Here is an 18033-nt window from a genome sequence, read left to right as displayed (position 1 = left end):
TTGTCTAAGTAGAAAGGACAACCAACAAAATCACGGCCAGGATCGACGTCGCTCCAATCTGTATTAATCTCAACTTCATAACCACAATCACAAAGCTCTTCAATAGAATGCTCATGTGACATCCACGGAACACATATGATATAGTAACATAAGTAAACATTCAAATATAATATTAACATTTATAAATTGAGAATAATACTAACATAATACTTTATGTTACCTTTAAAATCGATTAACTAGAACAAGAATGATGGAGTTTGGATACAATGAAGTAGGGAGATGATGGAGTTATTTACAGAACATAATAACAACAGCTATTTTCAACTTCATTACGGCTATTTTCAACTTCATTACGGCTATTTTTCAATTTTACAACGGCTAGTTTAAATCATACAAAAAGGTCAATAAAAGTCAAACCATGTCAAGGGTCAAGTCGCTGTTACTAACAGCGACTTTATAGTTGACCAGTCAACCATTAAGTCACTGTTAGTAATAGCGACTTGACCCTTGACCAAAATTTTCATCATTTCTTTTAATTCACTGTTAGTAAGAGCGATTTTACACCAAGCTTAGCTTTGGAGCCAAGGACGCTTATTTTGAGAATAAAATTTGAACGAAGCTTATTTTTTAAATAAAATTATTAAATAATCTTATTTTTTCAAATTTTCCATGAGATGTCATGTTTAGTTTTTTAAATGAGATCGTACTCTATTTAATATATCAAAAAATGCAAATATATAAAAAGTCAGTTTATAAGCGTCTAACAAAGCTAACTTCCAATAAATTAATGTTTTGATAATGAAAATTGTGTTGAAAACTTGTAAAAACATTTAAATAAAATGATACATTGACATTCATTTGTTTATTGAATAACTTTGTTAAAGGAATGTTAATACGATTGATTATGAAAATACAAGATAAGATGTAAAAACATAAGTATATCAAAGTATTGTTTGTTCGCCACTTCTTTATTTATAAGTTACCAGCCTAATATCTACTCCATTTTGTTTTTTTTAGTTTACACTATATGACTTAAAAAACTCTCATATATTTGAATTTTAAGAGGCCTCTTTTTTAAACTTTAATAGGTCTAAATTAAATGTAAAATCCCTAATTACTATACTAAGGTGATTTATTATCATCCGGTTATTAGATCATGTTTAATTCACATACTTTTTTATTATTGAGTTGTTAAAGTTTCTATAGATATTTTGAATTAAAAATAATTTTTTAAATTGGAACTTTAATATGATTAGTTTTATTTGAAATTACACCAGAAATGTTTAAATCAATTTAACTACAAATTAAGTTTAAAAAACAAATTATATGATAAATAATTTTATCGAAACCATTGTCATAAACAAATTATATATTTTTTTTCAAATATTGAATTTTATAAAGAATTATATTCTATTAATATGATGCTTCGAGCAATTTAATGACAATAATTTTTAACTGTGCCATAAGTTACTTTGATGCTGATTCTGGAATTATTTTGTAATTGACTTAAATATTGTGCTTGTGATAGTGTTGTGTTGAGTGAAACTTTGATATGATCATCATACTTGATGCATCCCGCTCATAGGAACTATGATCAAGGACTAAGGAAGAAAAGCGGCAACTCATACCCATAAAGGAGAAACGACCAAAGAGTCTCTCGATTCGACAAAAATCCACGGATGAATCCCAAGTGTGTGAAACTTTGATAACCACTTTTGACTTCACATATATCAAACCTTTACAAGCAAGAGAGGGAAGGGTGGTGACTGAATTCGTTGAACCTCTATTACAAGGGTGGAAGAAAACCTTCAATCAATAGAGCAACCCGTCATTCTTATTGTCGTACAATTTTAAATATTACAAAAGATGATGAAATTATACAACTGAAATCTTGCCAGAGGCAGTAATATACAGAAATCAGACGCCAGCTTATTTCAATTTTGCAAAAGATGAACATCAACGCTTTGCAAAGTAGTTAAGCCCCCCCCCCATCCCACTGTGGTTTTTAATAAAACATTCGGACCACATGGGAAAAAGCACTATTGTTTAACCCCACCCCCCCTCCAAACAAAAAAGAAAGGAAAAGGAACAACCGTAAAAGATCCAATAATCGAGTTTGGAAATGATCACGGGTTATCTCGGTGTGAACTACCATCACCAAACCTCCCCTTGGAGAAAAACTAAAAAAAAAAAATATACAACTTTGCAAATAATATCAGATCTCATCGCGACTGCAATGAATGAGATGAGATCCAAGCAGGGGAGCGAGAGAGCAGCCACGCCAGATATAAATGAATTACCTAATAATTACAATTGCCCTTGCCCTGGTGCTTTTCTCAATGGTTTTGGAGGCTGGCTTGTATCTGTCATGGACGATGGCTCCCCATCTTCCTCTGCACTCGGAACCTCCTACACATAGCAATTATCATGAGTGGCACACAGAAACACAAGAATGTAATAACATTACTATCATCATTTCCATAATGTTCGTCCTTCCTTTGCCAGGGACACATAATAATAAAGCACATAAAATATGTTCAAAATATGATTCATTGGACATCCAAATTACAAAATAACGTTGGCGTAATCAAGCAGCTAATGCAACCAACTTCCCTTTGCAGCTAGATGTTTGAATGATTTGTCCAGAAAAAACACGTCCACAACACCTCACAACCAGTGAGAAAATCAGTAGCAACAATTTGACTAATCAAATGATGCTCACTAACTCTACGACTCTACCCATGGCCCATGGGATTACCAGATGGCACCTGTTAATGTTTTCCACCCTACATAAGATGGCAAACTACTGTCCTCATACCTTCTAATTTATTTGTTTTGAATGGTAGCTTGAAAGAAGGGCCTGTTTTAAAAGTGTCTTTCAGCACTTCCTCACATGGTCCAATCTAAAAACCAATTCAACCTCAAGGATTGCAAAAAGCGCTTGGTACTTTCAGGGCTTTGAACGGAAATATATTGTTATTTGCTTAATTTTCCTCTTTATCTGGTAAAATTGTGGATTTAACCCTGACACATAGTACCTTGAAGTCTTCAGCTCAATCAGATAAAATATTACAGTTTAAAGGTCCATGGCACTTTTCACAAGCCTACTTAGATAAATTTTAAGGGAAAAAGATTTGACATATACATATCAGACGCCTACAACGAGTCTCTACTCAGCATTACCAAAGGATCCAAAAACTACCATCACATTCGGACCCTAAAAGCACAGTACAGTGGCAAGAAATATTTATTATTAGAGTAAAAAGAAGCCAAGGAAATAGTGTATTTTCTACCTTTGTCGAAGTTACTGAAGACTTCCTCAACTGCGCTTGTGCTTTAGCATGAATACGATGTTCCTGCTGCATGTGCTGAAACTGCTGCAATCTTGAATCAAAATTAATGCCATTGCACATAGACTCCACATCTTGCGTCATGACACCATCTTGGGTACAATGTGGTCTGCTGTCCACGTGATTTGAAACCCTTGAATGTGAGGTTTCTGAGGGAGTGTTCCAACCTTGATGCTCACCATTAAAGGAGTACGAAGGCACAGTTTTCAACCGCGTACGCAAAATCTTGAATGCTGCACTTTGCTGCATAATAAGTTTTTTGAACGTGAAAACAAGATAACAAAAACATTCCATTACCCCAATGCAATTAAGTGGCTTCCACCCTAGGTGGATTTTGAGAGGTCGAATGTACACAACCTTACCCTTGTTATACTCTTATTAGCATAGTGAAAAACAAGGTCGCATCACAATGAATCGACCGCATTATAAAGGTTTCAAAAAACAAACTAATATTTCTCACATTGTAAAGGTGTAAAAAAAAGGACAAATTATGGTTCCGACCGATGTTTAGGCGTTACAATAATCGCATCTCTCCCAATCCGCATTACCGTTTCGTTACCGCGATCGCGACCTTTGCAACAAAGATGTTTCTGATTGAGAAAACAAAAAATTGAAGAAATCTCTCTTAAGAGTCCACACTAATGTAATGGCTTTAGTAAAGATAACTAGTTGGATCAATGAACATAGTCCGCATCAGAGACCTCGATTATTGAAAAGGGATGACACCATTCAAGGAATGTAGTTTTGAAAAACTTGCCAATATGAGTTGAGAGAGCATACAAAGTGACACAAAGGGTAGGTAATATTTAATTCAACAATTCGTTTTGTAAAACTAAAATAAATTAAAGGACTCTTAAATGTAAACATAGGACATAGATGATTCTAAGAATAATAAAAACTACATTCTCTAAGTCTTCACACATCAACTGTACTCTTAATAATCAGCAAGCATTCACTAACATTGTGAAAAAATTTAATTATCACAAAAAATATAACCAAGCTATCTCAAAAAAGAATATAGACAAGCATCCCTCAGCAAAGCAGGAGGAAAAGAAAACAAGTCAAATGGATCACTGACAAAGCAAAATTCTGCCATTTCTAAGACTTCTGAAGGAGGAAAAAAAGGTACCTGTGGCAGTAGCATAAGCAAGCCGTAAAGGGCCTTCAACAACCATGGATATCTTCCAGGCTCCAGAAGCTACACAGACCATAACAAACTAACTTTATCCACCGCAAATCTTAGTAACAATGACAATGCACTATAAAAGTTGGGTACTTGGAGAATTATGTTCAGTTCTTGCAAGTCATGAATCAATGCATCTGGAAGCTTGAACAAATTCGAAGAGCTAATAACAGATGTTCATGAGAGATACAACCATCACAAGCCAACTACAGAGGAACTATTAAGAGCTGTCTCAAATATAGGTTTCTGCATAATGGACAATTACTTTGGCAAGCTTATGTTATACAAGCTACATAATGTCACAAGTCAAAACCCTATTTCAACAAGCTTCCAATTAAGAAAAGCCACATAAAATGCTAAGGAGACTGAATACCTGAAAGAGTGCAACAATAAAAAAGAGTACTAAACGTACTTAACCATGAGAGGAACCTAAAACATATTTCACATTTTAATCATTAACCGTCGAGAAAAATCATATTACAAACCAAAGTAGAATCAATACGTGACCCTTCCAATTAAATTAGGATGTCAAAAAATGTAATAGAGACTTATCCAGAAAAGAACCCCACATTATGCACAGGTGACTAACACCTAACCTCACATCTCTGCACTACAATAACTCTAAAGCTTTCAACTTAATCAGTTATAGCTCAATTTAGACAAAATACTTCATTCCTTTTGTCCTTTTTTTTACAACTCAACTATAAGTTCTGCAAAGTTCTCTTAGAAAGAGCAAGAAGCTAAGAAGCCAAAACAAGAAGATATCCAGAAAAAACAGTATTGCATAAAACCAAAAAGTGCAGTACTGATTTTTAAAAAAAACAGAGACAACTAATCAATATAGGCATTACGCTTTGATTCTTACATAAGTATGATTCTTCCTGGAAAACAATCGTGGTCTGTTCCAACTCTCAATTCAGCTTAATACCTAAAATAACAAAAAGAACCCTATAACCCCTTCCCAAACTACGGTCTCACTTTCTATCACTTTTCCTCTTCCATTACAGGTTACATCAACCGATCGCATACTTACTGAGTCTTCCTCTACCCAATTCCATATCTTTCACCAAATTGCAAGAAATACCTTTTATAAACTTTTTTAGCAAATAACAACCAGTAATCCATTTTCATTTTGCTACAAGACAATAGCACTACCACTTAATGGAATCCGATGTTTGACTTATGTTCCTAATGTTCACTTTTTTACACAGAACGACATTATAAATCCATATCTTTACCTAAAAATTACTTTCTATACATATTTTTAAACCAATGAAATTGGAATAATTAGTTTGTCACAAAATAAAATTGATTATAGGGTAGTTTCTTATGCAAAAGCAAAACTACATAATTTTTTGCAAAAAAACTACCTCCGAAAAGGTAGATATTTTTTTACAAACTTATCGAATTCAACAGAGTCATAGCCATAAAACAATTATTCCCATCATGTTCCATCAAGACGTAGTTTTCACGAAAATTCAAATGTATTGGATAAAGGTTCTCACCATAAAATAGGTAGTTTCGTGAAATATGTCAAGGTAGCTTTTCAGAAATTCTTTTTTATTTTTTGGTATGCACACAAAATATCTGTGATACGCATATTTAAGCCCAAGTGAAATATAAAATTTGGAAGGATAGTCAATATTGAGAAGAACAATCAAAACACACTTTGAATCTATACCTGCAATCTCAGATAAGCAAAGGTTGGAGTCTCAAGTAACCGAATCAACTTGTCAAGCTGAACCAAAAATTTGATGTTGATGTCTTCTTCCGCCAAAGACTGTATGACGGTGCTGGCATGCTGGTATGTCTGTTTGGAAAAGAAAAACAAGAAAACATGAGCAAAAAGACTTAAGTCAAAATATTTGCACTATCATGATGATCAAGTACCTGAGCTAATAAGCACAAACTAATGATTGCCATCGGAGAATGGCACCAGGAAGCATATAAAGCATGAAATAAGTCTTTCCCGGCGCTGTTGAAAAGAGATTGCTTCAATAGCTCCCGCAGTTCCGATAACTCCGATGATGTGAGTAAAATCAAATTTAAAGCCTGAAAATGAGTATAAACCTAAATTACACAGGTATGAACAGCATAAAGTTCAGCTTCAATATAATACGATCATGAACTAGCTTATGACAGTCAAAGACAACCTTGTATCACATTATAATACAGTCAAAGGTTTATAGATGCATGCATGAATTATCGACATAGATACAAACCTGAACCATGATAGATGCAAAATCAAGATTGGGTTCCTTTTCAAGAATACTAGAGAATTCATGGTAGACTGTTTGAGCACCAAGCAGGATACAAAGTCGCCGAATTATCAAAGCCCCTCGTCTGAGTAATATAGAAAATCATAAAAATCAGAGAAGGAAGAGAAGGAAGAGAAACATACATAAGTAGTGGAAAAACAATGTAACTTTGGCCTTTTCTATTCTACTCACAGAGTAATATTACCCAAAAACAAAGCAAGGGAACTCACTTTTCTAGAAGTGAAAGGTCATCCTGAAAATTCATGAGCAAGTAAATCAAAAGATGTCGAAAGTGCACTGAGTCTTTCGCTATGCATGCATGCACCTCAAGCACCAAAAGCACTACCTGACATACATGAAAAGTCTTGTCACTGAGGAAATTAAGAACCTAAAAAACAGCACTATGAGCAACGGGATAAGAGGTAAACACCAAAACAACATTACAGGAATGCCCACTAAAGGCTCCTGCCTCTAGCAGGTAAGAGGGTGTTGGATGTAAACAGCCTACAATAACACAGATTGTTCATCATTGACTCCTAAAAAAAGTACATCAAGCATTAGCTCCTACGAAATAATATGAGCCACAAAGTGCTGGTAATTTGTATAACATTGACATGTAATCAACAAGCATTGGAGAGCGGATGTACCACAAAATGACCGATAAAGCATCACTGCGTTGGCCAACCATAAGAAATTTATTCTAGTATCAATAATTGACCCTAAAAAAACCTTCATGGGAAACATTAACTCAATTTAAACTTTTATCGATAATCATGATTAAAATCAAGTTAGGTTCTACACATTTCATTCATCATGGAAAAAAAAACCAGCAAGCACAGAACAATCATACATGTATATCTTCAATTATAGGCTACAGCTATAAATTAAAGCAAATTAGGTTAGAGAAACATCAGCGCAAGCCCGTCTGCATCCAAAATAATTAAATTCACATTTCTGACTAAACCAAATTAGCACTCACAGTTCACTTCTGCATTGTGAGGACACATTTCTCCAACATAACATCTATTAGTTCAATGTTTATAACAATATTGTTGAGCATTTGTAGAAAAAAAAAAGAAATACCAAACAGAACATTAACAGAATAATTCCAATTATCATTAATGGAGGGGTTTATGGCATGCTAACCTCTCTGTTTACAGTGTGGCATCTCTGATGCCCAACTCCAGGGGATGTCTTCCCAAAATGGTCCCAACTTTGTATAACCTTCTCCCCCTCACATTAATGCTAAATAAAGCTCAAGACACCATTATTTGACAAACAAAAATTAGGTTTTAGGTCTTCATAACATTTTGAGAAGACAACCCTAGAGTTGGAAAACCATAGTTGGGATGATTTTGGAAAGAACGGACATCTTTGGGTACATTTTTATCAATTTCATCTAAATATCCATTTTCGAATTACCCAAGTTACATGATTGATGATACCATACAACTACAGATTCTCATTCGGTTTGGGATAAGAAATAAAAGGACTATACAAGAAAAACATGAAATATACCAAAAAGAAGTTGTCATACTTATCCATCAACCATGTACAACGATATCAAAAGGAACTATACAGGTAAAAAGTCTTATTCCTTAAATTATTTTAGGCAGCCTTTTGAGTCTGATGAAGAATTTTTAAAATCTAGTGTCACATGATTCATGAAACGCTTTGATTCATTGTACGGATTCATATTCGTTAATTGGCATATTTTTTGTTCGTTCAATTGGGGTATTGGGTTTGATTTTTGGTTCTTTATTCAATCAGTGTAACATAATTCACTAGCTAATTCGCTTTTTGAATTCGTGATTCGCTCAAGTTTGCCCAAGAATAACACAACACCGACCATAATTTGTTTTTTTGAATTTGCAATTCACGAGGAGAGTAGTGAATCATGTGACATTGATTCGAATATATGTGCATTTGATTCGCTTGAGTTATTTCCTTTTTTGCGAAAAATTCAGATTGATAGCTATAGAATAAAGGCATTAGTTATTAAAAAAAATAATAAAAAAAAATTTAAAAAAAAAAAAACTAAACCTATAAGCCTATACGTTTAACCCATAAAATATAGAGAGAAAAAAAATTTAAATAAGGGATATAAATCAATATTTTGTTCTTTTATGTCCCTTGCTTAAATCCCACAAAACAAAAGGCAGTCCCTTTTTAAAGTCAATTTCAAAACCCTGGACTATTGCAAGTGACTCCTTTCCATTCTTTTTCACGAGGCAGCACGTTTCCATCTTCTTCTCTTCGCTCATCCTCATGACTCTATCTTCTTCTCCTCCTTTTCTTTTTCTCTTCTCTTTATTTACCTTTTCACCGTTCTAATCTTGGATCGTTGTTTTCACCGTTTCAAGTCGTGAGTCATGACGATCTAACTCACGAACGAACCATGTTTAGGGACGATCGAATCCAGATTGAGATTTGGTGGTAAAGTTAGTGAATCATGTTACTGTTAAAATCTAACAAAACTAGCTTTTAGAGTTTTTAAATAAGGTTTGTCACCTGCCTAAATGAAAACTCAAGCCTATATGTTATTCTTAGTTTGGCCATATTTAGTTCACCTGCTTCAACTGACTTCTACTGATTGAATGAAATTTTTTGATTGTAACTAATTTTTAGATATAGATTATAATTAAGTTGTATGGATTAAAGCTGATTTTTACTGATTATCGTAACTAATTTTTACTGATTGTAACTGATTTTTTGTTGATTACATAGTGAATTTTTACCAATTAAATTTGAAATTTATTAATTACTTATTTTTTTTAAGATGAACTAAACAAAGTCATATCCTTCTAAATCCAACAGCTTATTTCTGCAAACATCTATTATCTAGATTACTAACTTGACAGCTAAAGCTAAAGGCTAAAAGCCATCGGTTATTTGTCCACTACTGCTTGTTTTGCTAAATGACAGTTTTCCCATATCAAAAAATAAAATTCATACTTCCTATAAGCCAACCGCAAGTAAGAGTCACTTTATTCATTCCTGTAAAATTTCAAAATTTAACAAACTTTTGATGCTAGATATAAGAAACCTAAAGTTCCTACCACAAACCTCAGGTAGATAACTTAAAAATCATTAACATAAACATATGCCAGAAATTTTAAAATTTCAAAGTTTTCAATATCCCACTTAGTTTGGACATATTCAAACCCAAAATGGTCTCCTAAATCTCAGAACAAACAATGGACAAGGGAGAAAAAGCAATACAATCTTCGAACTTTTGGAGTAGAGAGAAATAAACTGCATCAAATGTGCTTAAAAAATATGTGCTCAAACAAATATGTGCAAAAATAGCCAAATTAGAACATAAAATTACCTCATCTGAAGAATCGGAGAGTGCTTTGAGAAGAGTGTCAACTATATCGCTTAGAAAAGATAAAACCTGTCCAGAGTTTGATCAATACATCAAAAAGACAATAAGAGATTTGATTTCATCTAAAAAGGAAACATGAGTGTAAAGACACAATCATCTGATCACCTCACTAAAATCCTATTATTTCCTTAACCTTATAAACTATTTGGGAAGAAAAGATAAGAAGTTTAAAAAAGGACAACCAAAATCATTTTATAAACAAAACAAGACCAGATAACTGGAGTTCAGATATCAGACATGATTCAATGCGTTTACACATGTTAAGATGAGTTCAGATAGGAACAATAAAGTGAAAAGAACAAAGCTTAATCCAGCTGTCATGAACCAGAGACTGAAAAGAATTTATCCAGAATAACTTCTAGTTGTAGCCCCAGAAAAACGAATCATTGACAGTCGGTGGAAATAGAATACAAAAGATTCTGGTCCAAATATAGAAGAAATACTTGGATTTTCATATGATTTCTTTTATCCAAGAGCTTTGCCGCCGTTCACATATCCCATTACAAGACCAGATTCCCCAGAAAAATAAAAGAGACAACAGGAAAATGCCAAATCAATAGCCTAAAGAAATAAATTCCTCAGAGATAGTTATCTTAATCAGATAAATAACCCATTATTTTTGATAAAAAAAAATTCACTCTAATTGCTATGAAAGGATTAAAATTAAAGCAATGAAGCCATTTTCCCCAGGTATAAGCAGACAAGAGAATATGATCGGATAAGTTTGAAGCTTCAGAGATACTGCATGCAGTAAAAGACTGGCTACCGAAAGAGAAAGGTCATATTGGTAGATATTCCCAAAATCAAAACAAAATTTTTAAATTGTTAAATGAAAGCACAGACTCCAATTACTTCCAAGTAAATTTTGTTTGACAGCTTAATGTCATCAGTCAGACCAACTATGAAAGCCCTAAGGCAATAAGTTACTACAGAAAAACCAAGTCTGCACTAGGGACAGTTAAGGCATATATAAACAATAAATTAAGTATTTTACATATGAGAAAAAGGCATTTAAGGAGTTAAAATCATCAGTTATCCCTTCTTCCAAAAAAATATTTATCCCTTCTTATGAAACTTTACAATTGCCTGACATATAACAACAATGTAAAAAACAACGTATCCAGAAATAACAGAATGACAAGTAACAAAGTTTTGAAAACCATATAACCTGAGGTGCAAAGTATCTATACCAATAGAACCATATTCTCCCTCATACTATACCGTGAAAAATTGAGAAAAAGAAGATAGTGCAATATTTTCTTGAATGCATAGTCACATAGATAAACCTAAATGAATCAAAATGGACCATATAATTTCACTAGATTGTTTCAAGATAGTGATTTGAGGAGGTACCTCATCACGATGCTTGTCCAAAAGAGTTGAAATCCAGTGCAGCGCTTCTATACGAGTAGCCTCCCATTCACTAGATAAATGACTACAAAAGAGTTGAAAGTAAATTGTATGTAACATCTGCTATACAAAAAAATAATAATAATAATGAGCAGCAAGTTTTGAAGTGCCTTCATTGCCAAAGATCCTTATAACACATGGAACAGAAAGTTTGTGAATTCTCAAGTTCGGTTCAAGATCTGAAGTTTCTTCGAATTGAAAAAAAATTCACCTCTTTGCAACAGAAAGGATTGCTCCGACATCAAATCCTTCACTAGGAGCAGCCTTGAAGGAGCGAAGTTCTTCATTTGTTTCTCGAGCAACCTGGAAATAAATCACTCCAAAGATGGTTGTTTTGGCATTTGTCTTATGAAACGAAACCATATGATAGTGACAAAAACAGTGATAAAAACAACTTACAACTCTAATTTTCTCTTCTGTGTCAGATATACTGGGCAATATGGCACCCAAAATATCAGCATAATAAGGAACAAGTTGATCCCCACCTAATTTTACAAATTCATTAATCTGCAAATACAGTTACCACATCAAATCAGTTCAGTAATCAACAAACAATCATACTGGTATATTTAGTATATACAATAGTTCCAGAATAATGAAAGCATCAGATTCACCGTAACTAATGTGGAGGAATATCATTTTCCCCTCTGTTAAAAAGCATACCCAGGTAATGGCAGTTTGACGAGTAAATGCATCCTCAGCACCCGCTCTTTGCACCAAAATTTCAGCCATGCGACCATAGTCTACAGACTTTGAAACAACAACACCAAAATCAGAAATAATAAAAGGAAGGAGCAAAACGAGTTTGCTATTAAACACAACTGTTCATGACAAAATGATCAGATCAACCGACCATGACAGCAGGTAATTACCCCAATTCAGTGGCTCTTTCCTAGACAGGGTTTGAGGTTTAGAGTGTGCACAACATTACCCTGTAATAACAAGGAGGTTGTTTCTATACTAACTCTTGATTGCAAATAATATTTGAAACTATACAAAAATATGAAGGGCAAACTATTTGATGTGCCATATTTACTGCACTCCATTATATAATTCAAAACCAGAAAACTATAAATTCTTGGCTCCATCGAGAACGGATATCATCATATGACCATGAATTACAAAAAACAATGAACATACTGGGGAGTTCTTGATCTCTTGCAAAAACTCTGATAGTGCTGAGTCAGCTTGTTGCCGTATTTCATGACTGGTATCACTTAGCATATTGAATAAACCTAAAAGCAAACAAATTATGAATGGAAGGAGCAGGATAAATGAAAAGATCAAAGAGTTATCAGATATGAACAAATACCATCAAGAAAATCTGGAAGAAATCCCAGCATATCAATTTCAGGTACACTGTCCAAGACAGTAATCCATCCAACTAGAAATTGACGAACATAGGGATTTAGGACATTCATGCGCTCCCTCAGCAATGGTATGAATTCTTCAATGCTTTATGAAATACCAGGAAAAATCATTTACAAAACACTATCCAAGAAGAGAAGAAATAGAACAGGAATGTTTCATCAACAGTGAATCTACCTGAACTGATCACTTTCAGTCACAATATCCTGTTCAAATTTGAACAAATAATTAGCATATTAAAATTTGAACATTTAGGGAAGTATCTTAAATTCGAAGAGAACAAGATCACCTTTACAAGTCGATCTAGGAGATGAGCGGCACTCTGCACATTAGCATCAGAATCGGCAGACAGCTTGCACAAAGCATCAAATATCTCGTTAAAAAAGACAATGAAATCCCCTCTAACGACCTGCAAAGAAAGAATGAAACATGAGTTCTAAACCATAAATAATTGGCAAGACAAAAAAATATACTACTCTCACCTTTGCAATATTATACAAGGCTTCACATGCATAATACCGAACTCTGCTATCATTATCAGAAAAGGACTTGAGCACAGGAGGTACAATTTGCTGAAATTTGTGAAAACAACAAACAGCGGTAAATAAGTAAATTTTGTAAGAGTCCTAAAGTGACCAACCATGATACACAAGTACACTCAAAAGCCTCAAAACTTCCACAAGCCTCGGAAAACATTCAGTGTAAATAAATTCCATTGCCAGAGAACCAACAAGACTTCTCTTTAATGAACAGTCAATAACTGTATCACTTTCTTGAAATAGAAGCCACAAATCTCATATAATAAACTACTCAGGAATTACTTCCAGGGAACAATGGGTTATGTTACGCATATCCTCAAAACCAATAGTATATTACCATCATCCAAATTTCCTTCTCTAAAAATTTCACAGAACAGCCTTATGTAACTAAATCGCGAACATTGATTCATAACTGAAAGCTCAAAAGATGAAGCCATGCATGATATGAGCAAGCACATCTGACAGAGCTCGAAATTCTCATCAACTATAGGAAAAGGCCTCCATTCATTAGTATAAGAATTTCGGAAAGATAAATATGTTAGATGCTTTCTAGCAAACCAAAAACATTCAGTTGAGAGGTTTGTAACAGTAGTATGAAATAATATCTCCAACTCAAGTAGTCCATATAAGGGTGATGAAAAAATCATGCAGCCAACAAAGCCCCCAATCCCCAAGACCTATCATAGATGTGGGAAACAATCATAAGGGAAAAGTAGCGCTTTACTATTTTATTGTTTGTATCAAAGGCAGTTAGTTATTAGCCTTTAAGGCTGAATTATCAGTTTTACTCCATTTCACTTTTATACATAGAAAAGCAGAGGAGAGAGAAAGATAATCACTGTATCTGGTGAAATTATTTTAGTGGGAGTGTTAGACAAAACAAATTGCCTTTGCTTGGAGTTGAACTACTATCTATCAAATCTCTCTTTCTTCCTATTGTTCTTCTTTCTCATTACATTGTGTTTCCCCACATTATTCTTCTTTCTGTTTTTCTTTCTCTGCCCTAATTTTTTTCTTTCAGTTCATAACAAACTGGTATAAGAGCAATAGCATTCCAATAAACTAAACAACAAAAATATGTTGACTAATATTCATAGAACAGATTCGATTGAACAGGATTTCACCTTCCAGAAAGAAACATTGTCATTTGAATCACAGCTTCAAAAGCTGGAGGAGAAATTCACTCACTTGTTACTTCCATTGATAATGTTATGGCCAAGCTACCATGTTGATGGAGAGTCAAACCAACATGATATGAGGATCAGACTAAGATCTAGGCGAAGGTAAGATTACCATAGCATGGGTAATCGGTTAATTACTGTATCCTTTCGAAAACTTCGTCCTCAAAACGCTATATTAACGTTTCGGAAACTTTTTTCTCCAAATCCATGTTGTAATTAAAAAAAATTTCAATTTAACTTATTAAAATATTATATAAAAAAGACCTAATCATATGAACCCTTCGTTCCAGAGACTCTAAATTAATATTTCACGTTTCTGTTATGTTCCTGTATATGTTGTATCGTATCAATATTCATCTCTTGTAATAGTATGGACCAATAAGGCATGGAATTTGGGGCTTAACCCTATGAATCACTTTCCAAATGGGATAAGAAATAGATCGAGGGATGGAGAATTTATTGATAAAGAAGGAACGTTTACAATTTCTGGAGAAGGCAATTTCTTTCACAGGTTTATGCCACTTATAAGTAGAATTGGGTCATTGGAGATTAGTTTCTCTGAGAGGAAAACCCAAATGGTTGAACCCTTAGGATGCAACAGGATTGTGACGTACAAGTTCCAATGAGAGAATCAGAGAACTTCAATTGTCTCCGACGACATGGTGGCCGGTGTTAAAGGAAATGATGTTGAAGTATCATTTAATTCACTAAAAAAACAGTAAATTGAGAAATAAAATGATAAAAGGATAAAAGTAAGATTATATTATTAAATGTGTGATTAAAGAAAGATTACAACCTAAAAGCAAATAATAAAAATAAAACAAGCTATTCGAGATGCTTTCAATCTTCTCAAATGAGAATTAACTCACCCACAAAATGTTAACGATTTTCATGATATTCCATAACTCCCTAATTCCCCTTATTTATAATAAACCCACCTCATAATACTAATTTATTCCCAAAGTTACCACTAACATTGTAATTACCTAATATGCCCCTTCGCAATCCCATTATTCCAAAATATTAGTTCATAGCACCATGTTCGAGTGTCAAGGGCTTTTACTATAGTTATAAAGTGAAGAGTACAAGCAACAATAGATTTGGGGATGATTGATCATGAGATTACACATAATTCTAGATCAAAAAAGCACAGTAGAAAATTAGGGATTTCTATAATCAAAACCAAGAAATTTGGTATGACTCTAGAATGTGAGAAGCCATTCGGGGTTAAGAATGCAAGGGGGTATAGCTTCACCATTGAAGAGTTGATATGTGCGAAGATTCCTTCCCTTTGAAAATGGGAATTTCATATGTGATTTTGGGTGTACAATAGTTGGAGCAATTAGGGCCTCTAACGACGAAATAGTTATTTCAAAGAATATGAATTCTTGAGGGGATGTGAAACCAGTAATGAAAAGGAGACCCCGTGCTTGGGATGCTCCAAAAATTAAGGTTGATATCCATGAGGAGGGAGCTCAAATGATGTTGGACTCCAAATCTTAGTCACAAGATGCTAATTTTAAGGTTGTGGCATTTCAGCCTAGGTACTTTGAAAAAAGTATTTCAAAAACAGTGCTAATAAATATAGTATGAAAGAAAAGAGCGGGAAAATCAAATAAAACCAAGTCCCTTAGACTAAAAGAGAAACACAATTAACAAGTTATACAACTACTCATTGGTGAAACTGGATAGAGTCTCAAAAAGGATTTTTATCACTCAATATAAAGAACTAAGAATGCTTCGGAGGGTTTCCTCGAACAAATTATAAGAGAAAAAAAGGCCTCAAGATAGATAGGCAAAACACCTAATTGGTTTGTACAGATATTCTGTTGTACAATACCTAATGCGTTCAGTTAGGCATTAAAGAAATCTATCAAAAAAGAAGCTAGGTCCTCATAAACCCAAATAAGTTGCAAGGTATTGGTGATCACAATTGTAGATTCTAAAGAACAAACTGGCATTACATCTATAGTATATACATAAGAATCTCTCCCTAATAACTGAATCCTGACCTCAAGATGCTGAGCTGCCTCGGTGGTCAAACCAACAGTAGCCGCTGCTAATCCAATCAATCCACCCTAAAAAAATCAAACAACGAAGAAAAATTCAATTGGGGAAATCAAATTACCCAACAAATCAATTCATCAATGAAAAAGATAATCTCATAAGTGTAACCTTTCGATGATTGGTCTGCGGAGACTTAATGAATTCATCCGTGAGTAAATTGATCACAGCCGTTATCTTCTCATGATCTGAAGTTGCGGCCAATTGTTTCACAATTCCTTCAAGCTAGAACAATATTATTCAAAACCCCCAAGAAAAAAAAACAATCAGTAACCAAAAATCGCTCTTAAACCATATAATAAACATAATTAATAAGAAAAAAACACCTCAAGTGCAGCATTCTTCCTCCTCTCATAGAGCTTATCGGCAAGATTACGAAGTAGGGCAGCAGGAATTATACTGAGTGCATCGGCCATTGATATACGAACAAATTAAGAGATCGAAAATAATTGGCTTCCTATTAATTCTTTAGATAATTTCGAAAACCGTCAATGGATGCTTAAACAAATAATATGTTTAAAGTCGAAGTCAAAAGATGATGATGATGAGTCGTGTTTCTAGGGTTTATCTCGTTCGGATCGAAGAATTCAATTATGGAAAACTAATTGAAAACTACAACTCTTTGGGAATTTTCCATAATCAACAACAGATCTAGGGATTTCAAAACGCATAACCATCCATTCTTTAGTTTTCGATTTAGGAAGTTTCGAGCACAAGGGTTGAAAGAGTCTCGTAGGATACTGGATATAGCATATAGGCATATAGCCGTATCGGTAGATCTCACAATTCACAAATTAGAGCCAACGTGAATAACCCTCCTAACTACCCAACGTGAGTCTCAACCAACTCAAAAGTCTAGACTTTAGATGATAGGCGTGTGTTTGGTAAGTGATTTTCACTTGTCTTTATAGTTTGATAAAAAGTAAAAAAAATATCTTGAACAAATTGTGTCAAAGAGAAGAGAGAATTTTTTAAGAAAAAAAGTATATATTGATAATAAATAAAGAGACAGAATAAATTGTGTGAATGAAACTAAAAGTGAGTTATGATGAGATTAAAAAAATGGTAGATTATTATTCAAAAAATAAAAATAATGCATATTTCCTGAAAGACCATCTCTTAAAGAGATGTCCCACAGGCCCAACCCATTAAAGCTCATTCCTACTCTTACTCTATATTTTTCTTTATAAGCTAATCTAATTAGAGACGGTCTCTTAAAGTTAAAGAGATGAATCACAAGAATTTGTCTTTTACGAGAAAGAAAGAAAAAAAATTATAAAGTAAAAAAAATG

The 18033-nt window shown here is 33.8% G+C and overlaps 1 protein-coding gene across 3 annotated transcripts; it reads right to left on the bottom strand.

Moving 5' to 3' along the window:
- Nucleotides 1-1606: 1606 nt before the first annotated feature.
- LOC130807503 (protein VAC14 homolog) lies at nucleotides 1607-17784 on the bottom strand. 3 transcript variants are annotated; one of them, XM_057672731.1, is made up of 21 exons: nucleotides 17068-17784; nucleotides 16853-16966; nucleotides 16690-16755; nucleotides 13440-13529; nucleotides 13247-13366; nucleotides 13135-13163; nucleotides 12902-13044; nucleotides 12730-12824; nucleotides 12253-12339; nucleotides 11989-12096; nucleotides 11801-11892; nucleotides 11533-11614; nucleotides 10123-10188; nucleotides 7022-7137; nucleotides 6756-6876; nucleotides 6424-6585; nucleotides 6215-6343; nucleotides 4480-4548; nucleotides 3294-3593; nucleotides 2301-2409; nucleotides 1607-1806 (listed from the first exon to the last, which is right to left on the bottom strand). In XM_057672731.1, exons 1-20 carry the CDS (start codon nucleotides 17155-17157, stop codon nucleotides 2308-2310), a joined length of 2181 nt encoding a protein of 726 aa, XP_057528714.1. In that variant the 5' UTR covers nucleotides 17158-17784; the 3' UTR covers nucleotides 1607-1806; nucleotides 2301-2307. The 3 variants fall into 3 exon arrangements, with proteins under 3 accessions (XP_057528714.1, XP_057528713.1, XP_057528715.1); XM_057672730.1 differs by having other exon boundaries at nucleotides 1796-2409; XM_057672732.1 differs by lacking the exons at nucleotides 1607-1806; nucleotides 2301-2409; nucleotides 3294-3593 and adding an exon at nucleotides 3626-3940 and having other exon boundaries at nucleotides 17068-17600.
- Between the last annotated feature and the right edge of the window lie 249 nt (nucleotides 17785-18033).

Source organism: Amaranthus tricolor, chromosome 3, assembly GCF_026212465.1.
Source record: "Amaranthus tricolor cultivar Red isolate AtriRed21 chromosome 3, ASM2621246v1, whole genome shotgun sequence".
NCBI classification, from domain to species: Eukaryota; Viridiplantae; Streptophyta; class Magnoliopsida; order Caryophyllales; family Amaranthaceae; genus Amaranthus; species Amaranthus tricolor.
This window is presented reverse-complemented; position numbering and strand designations above follow the sequence as displayed.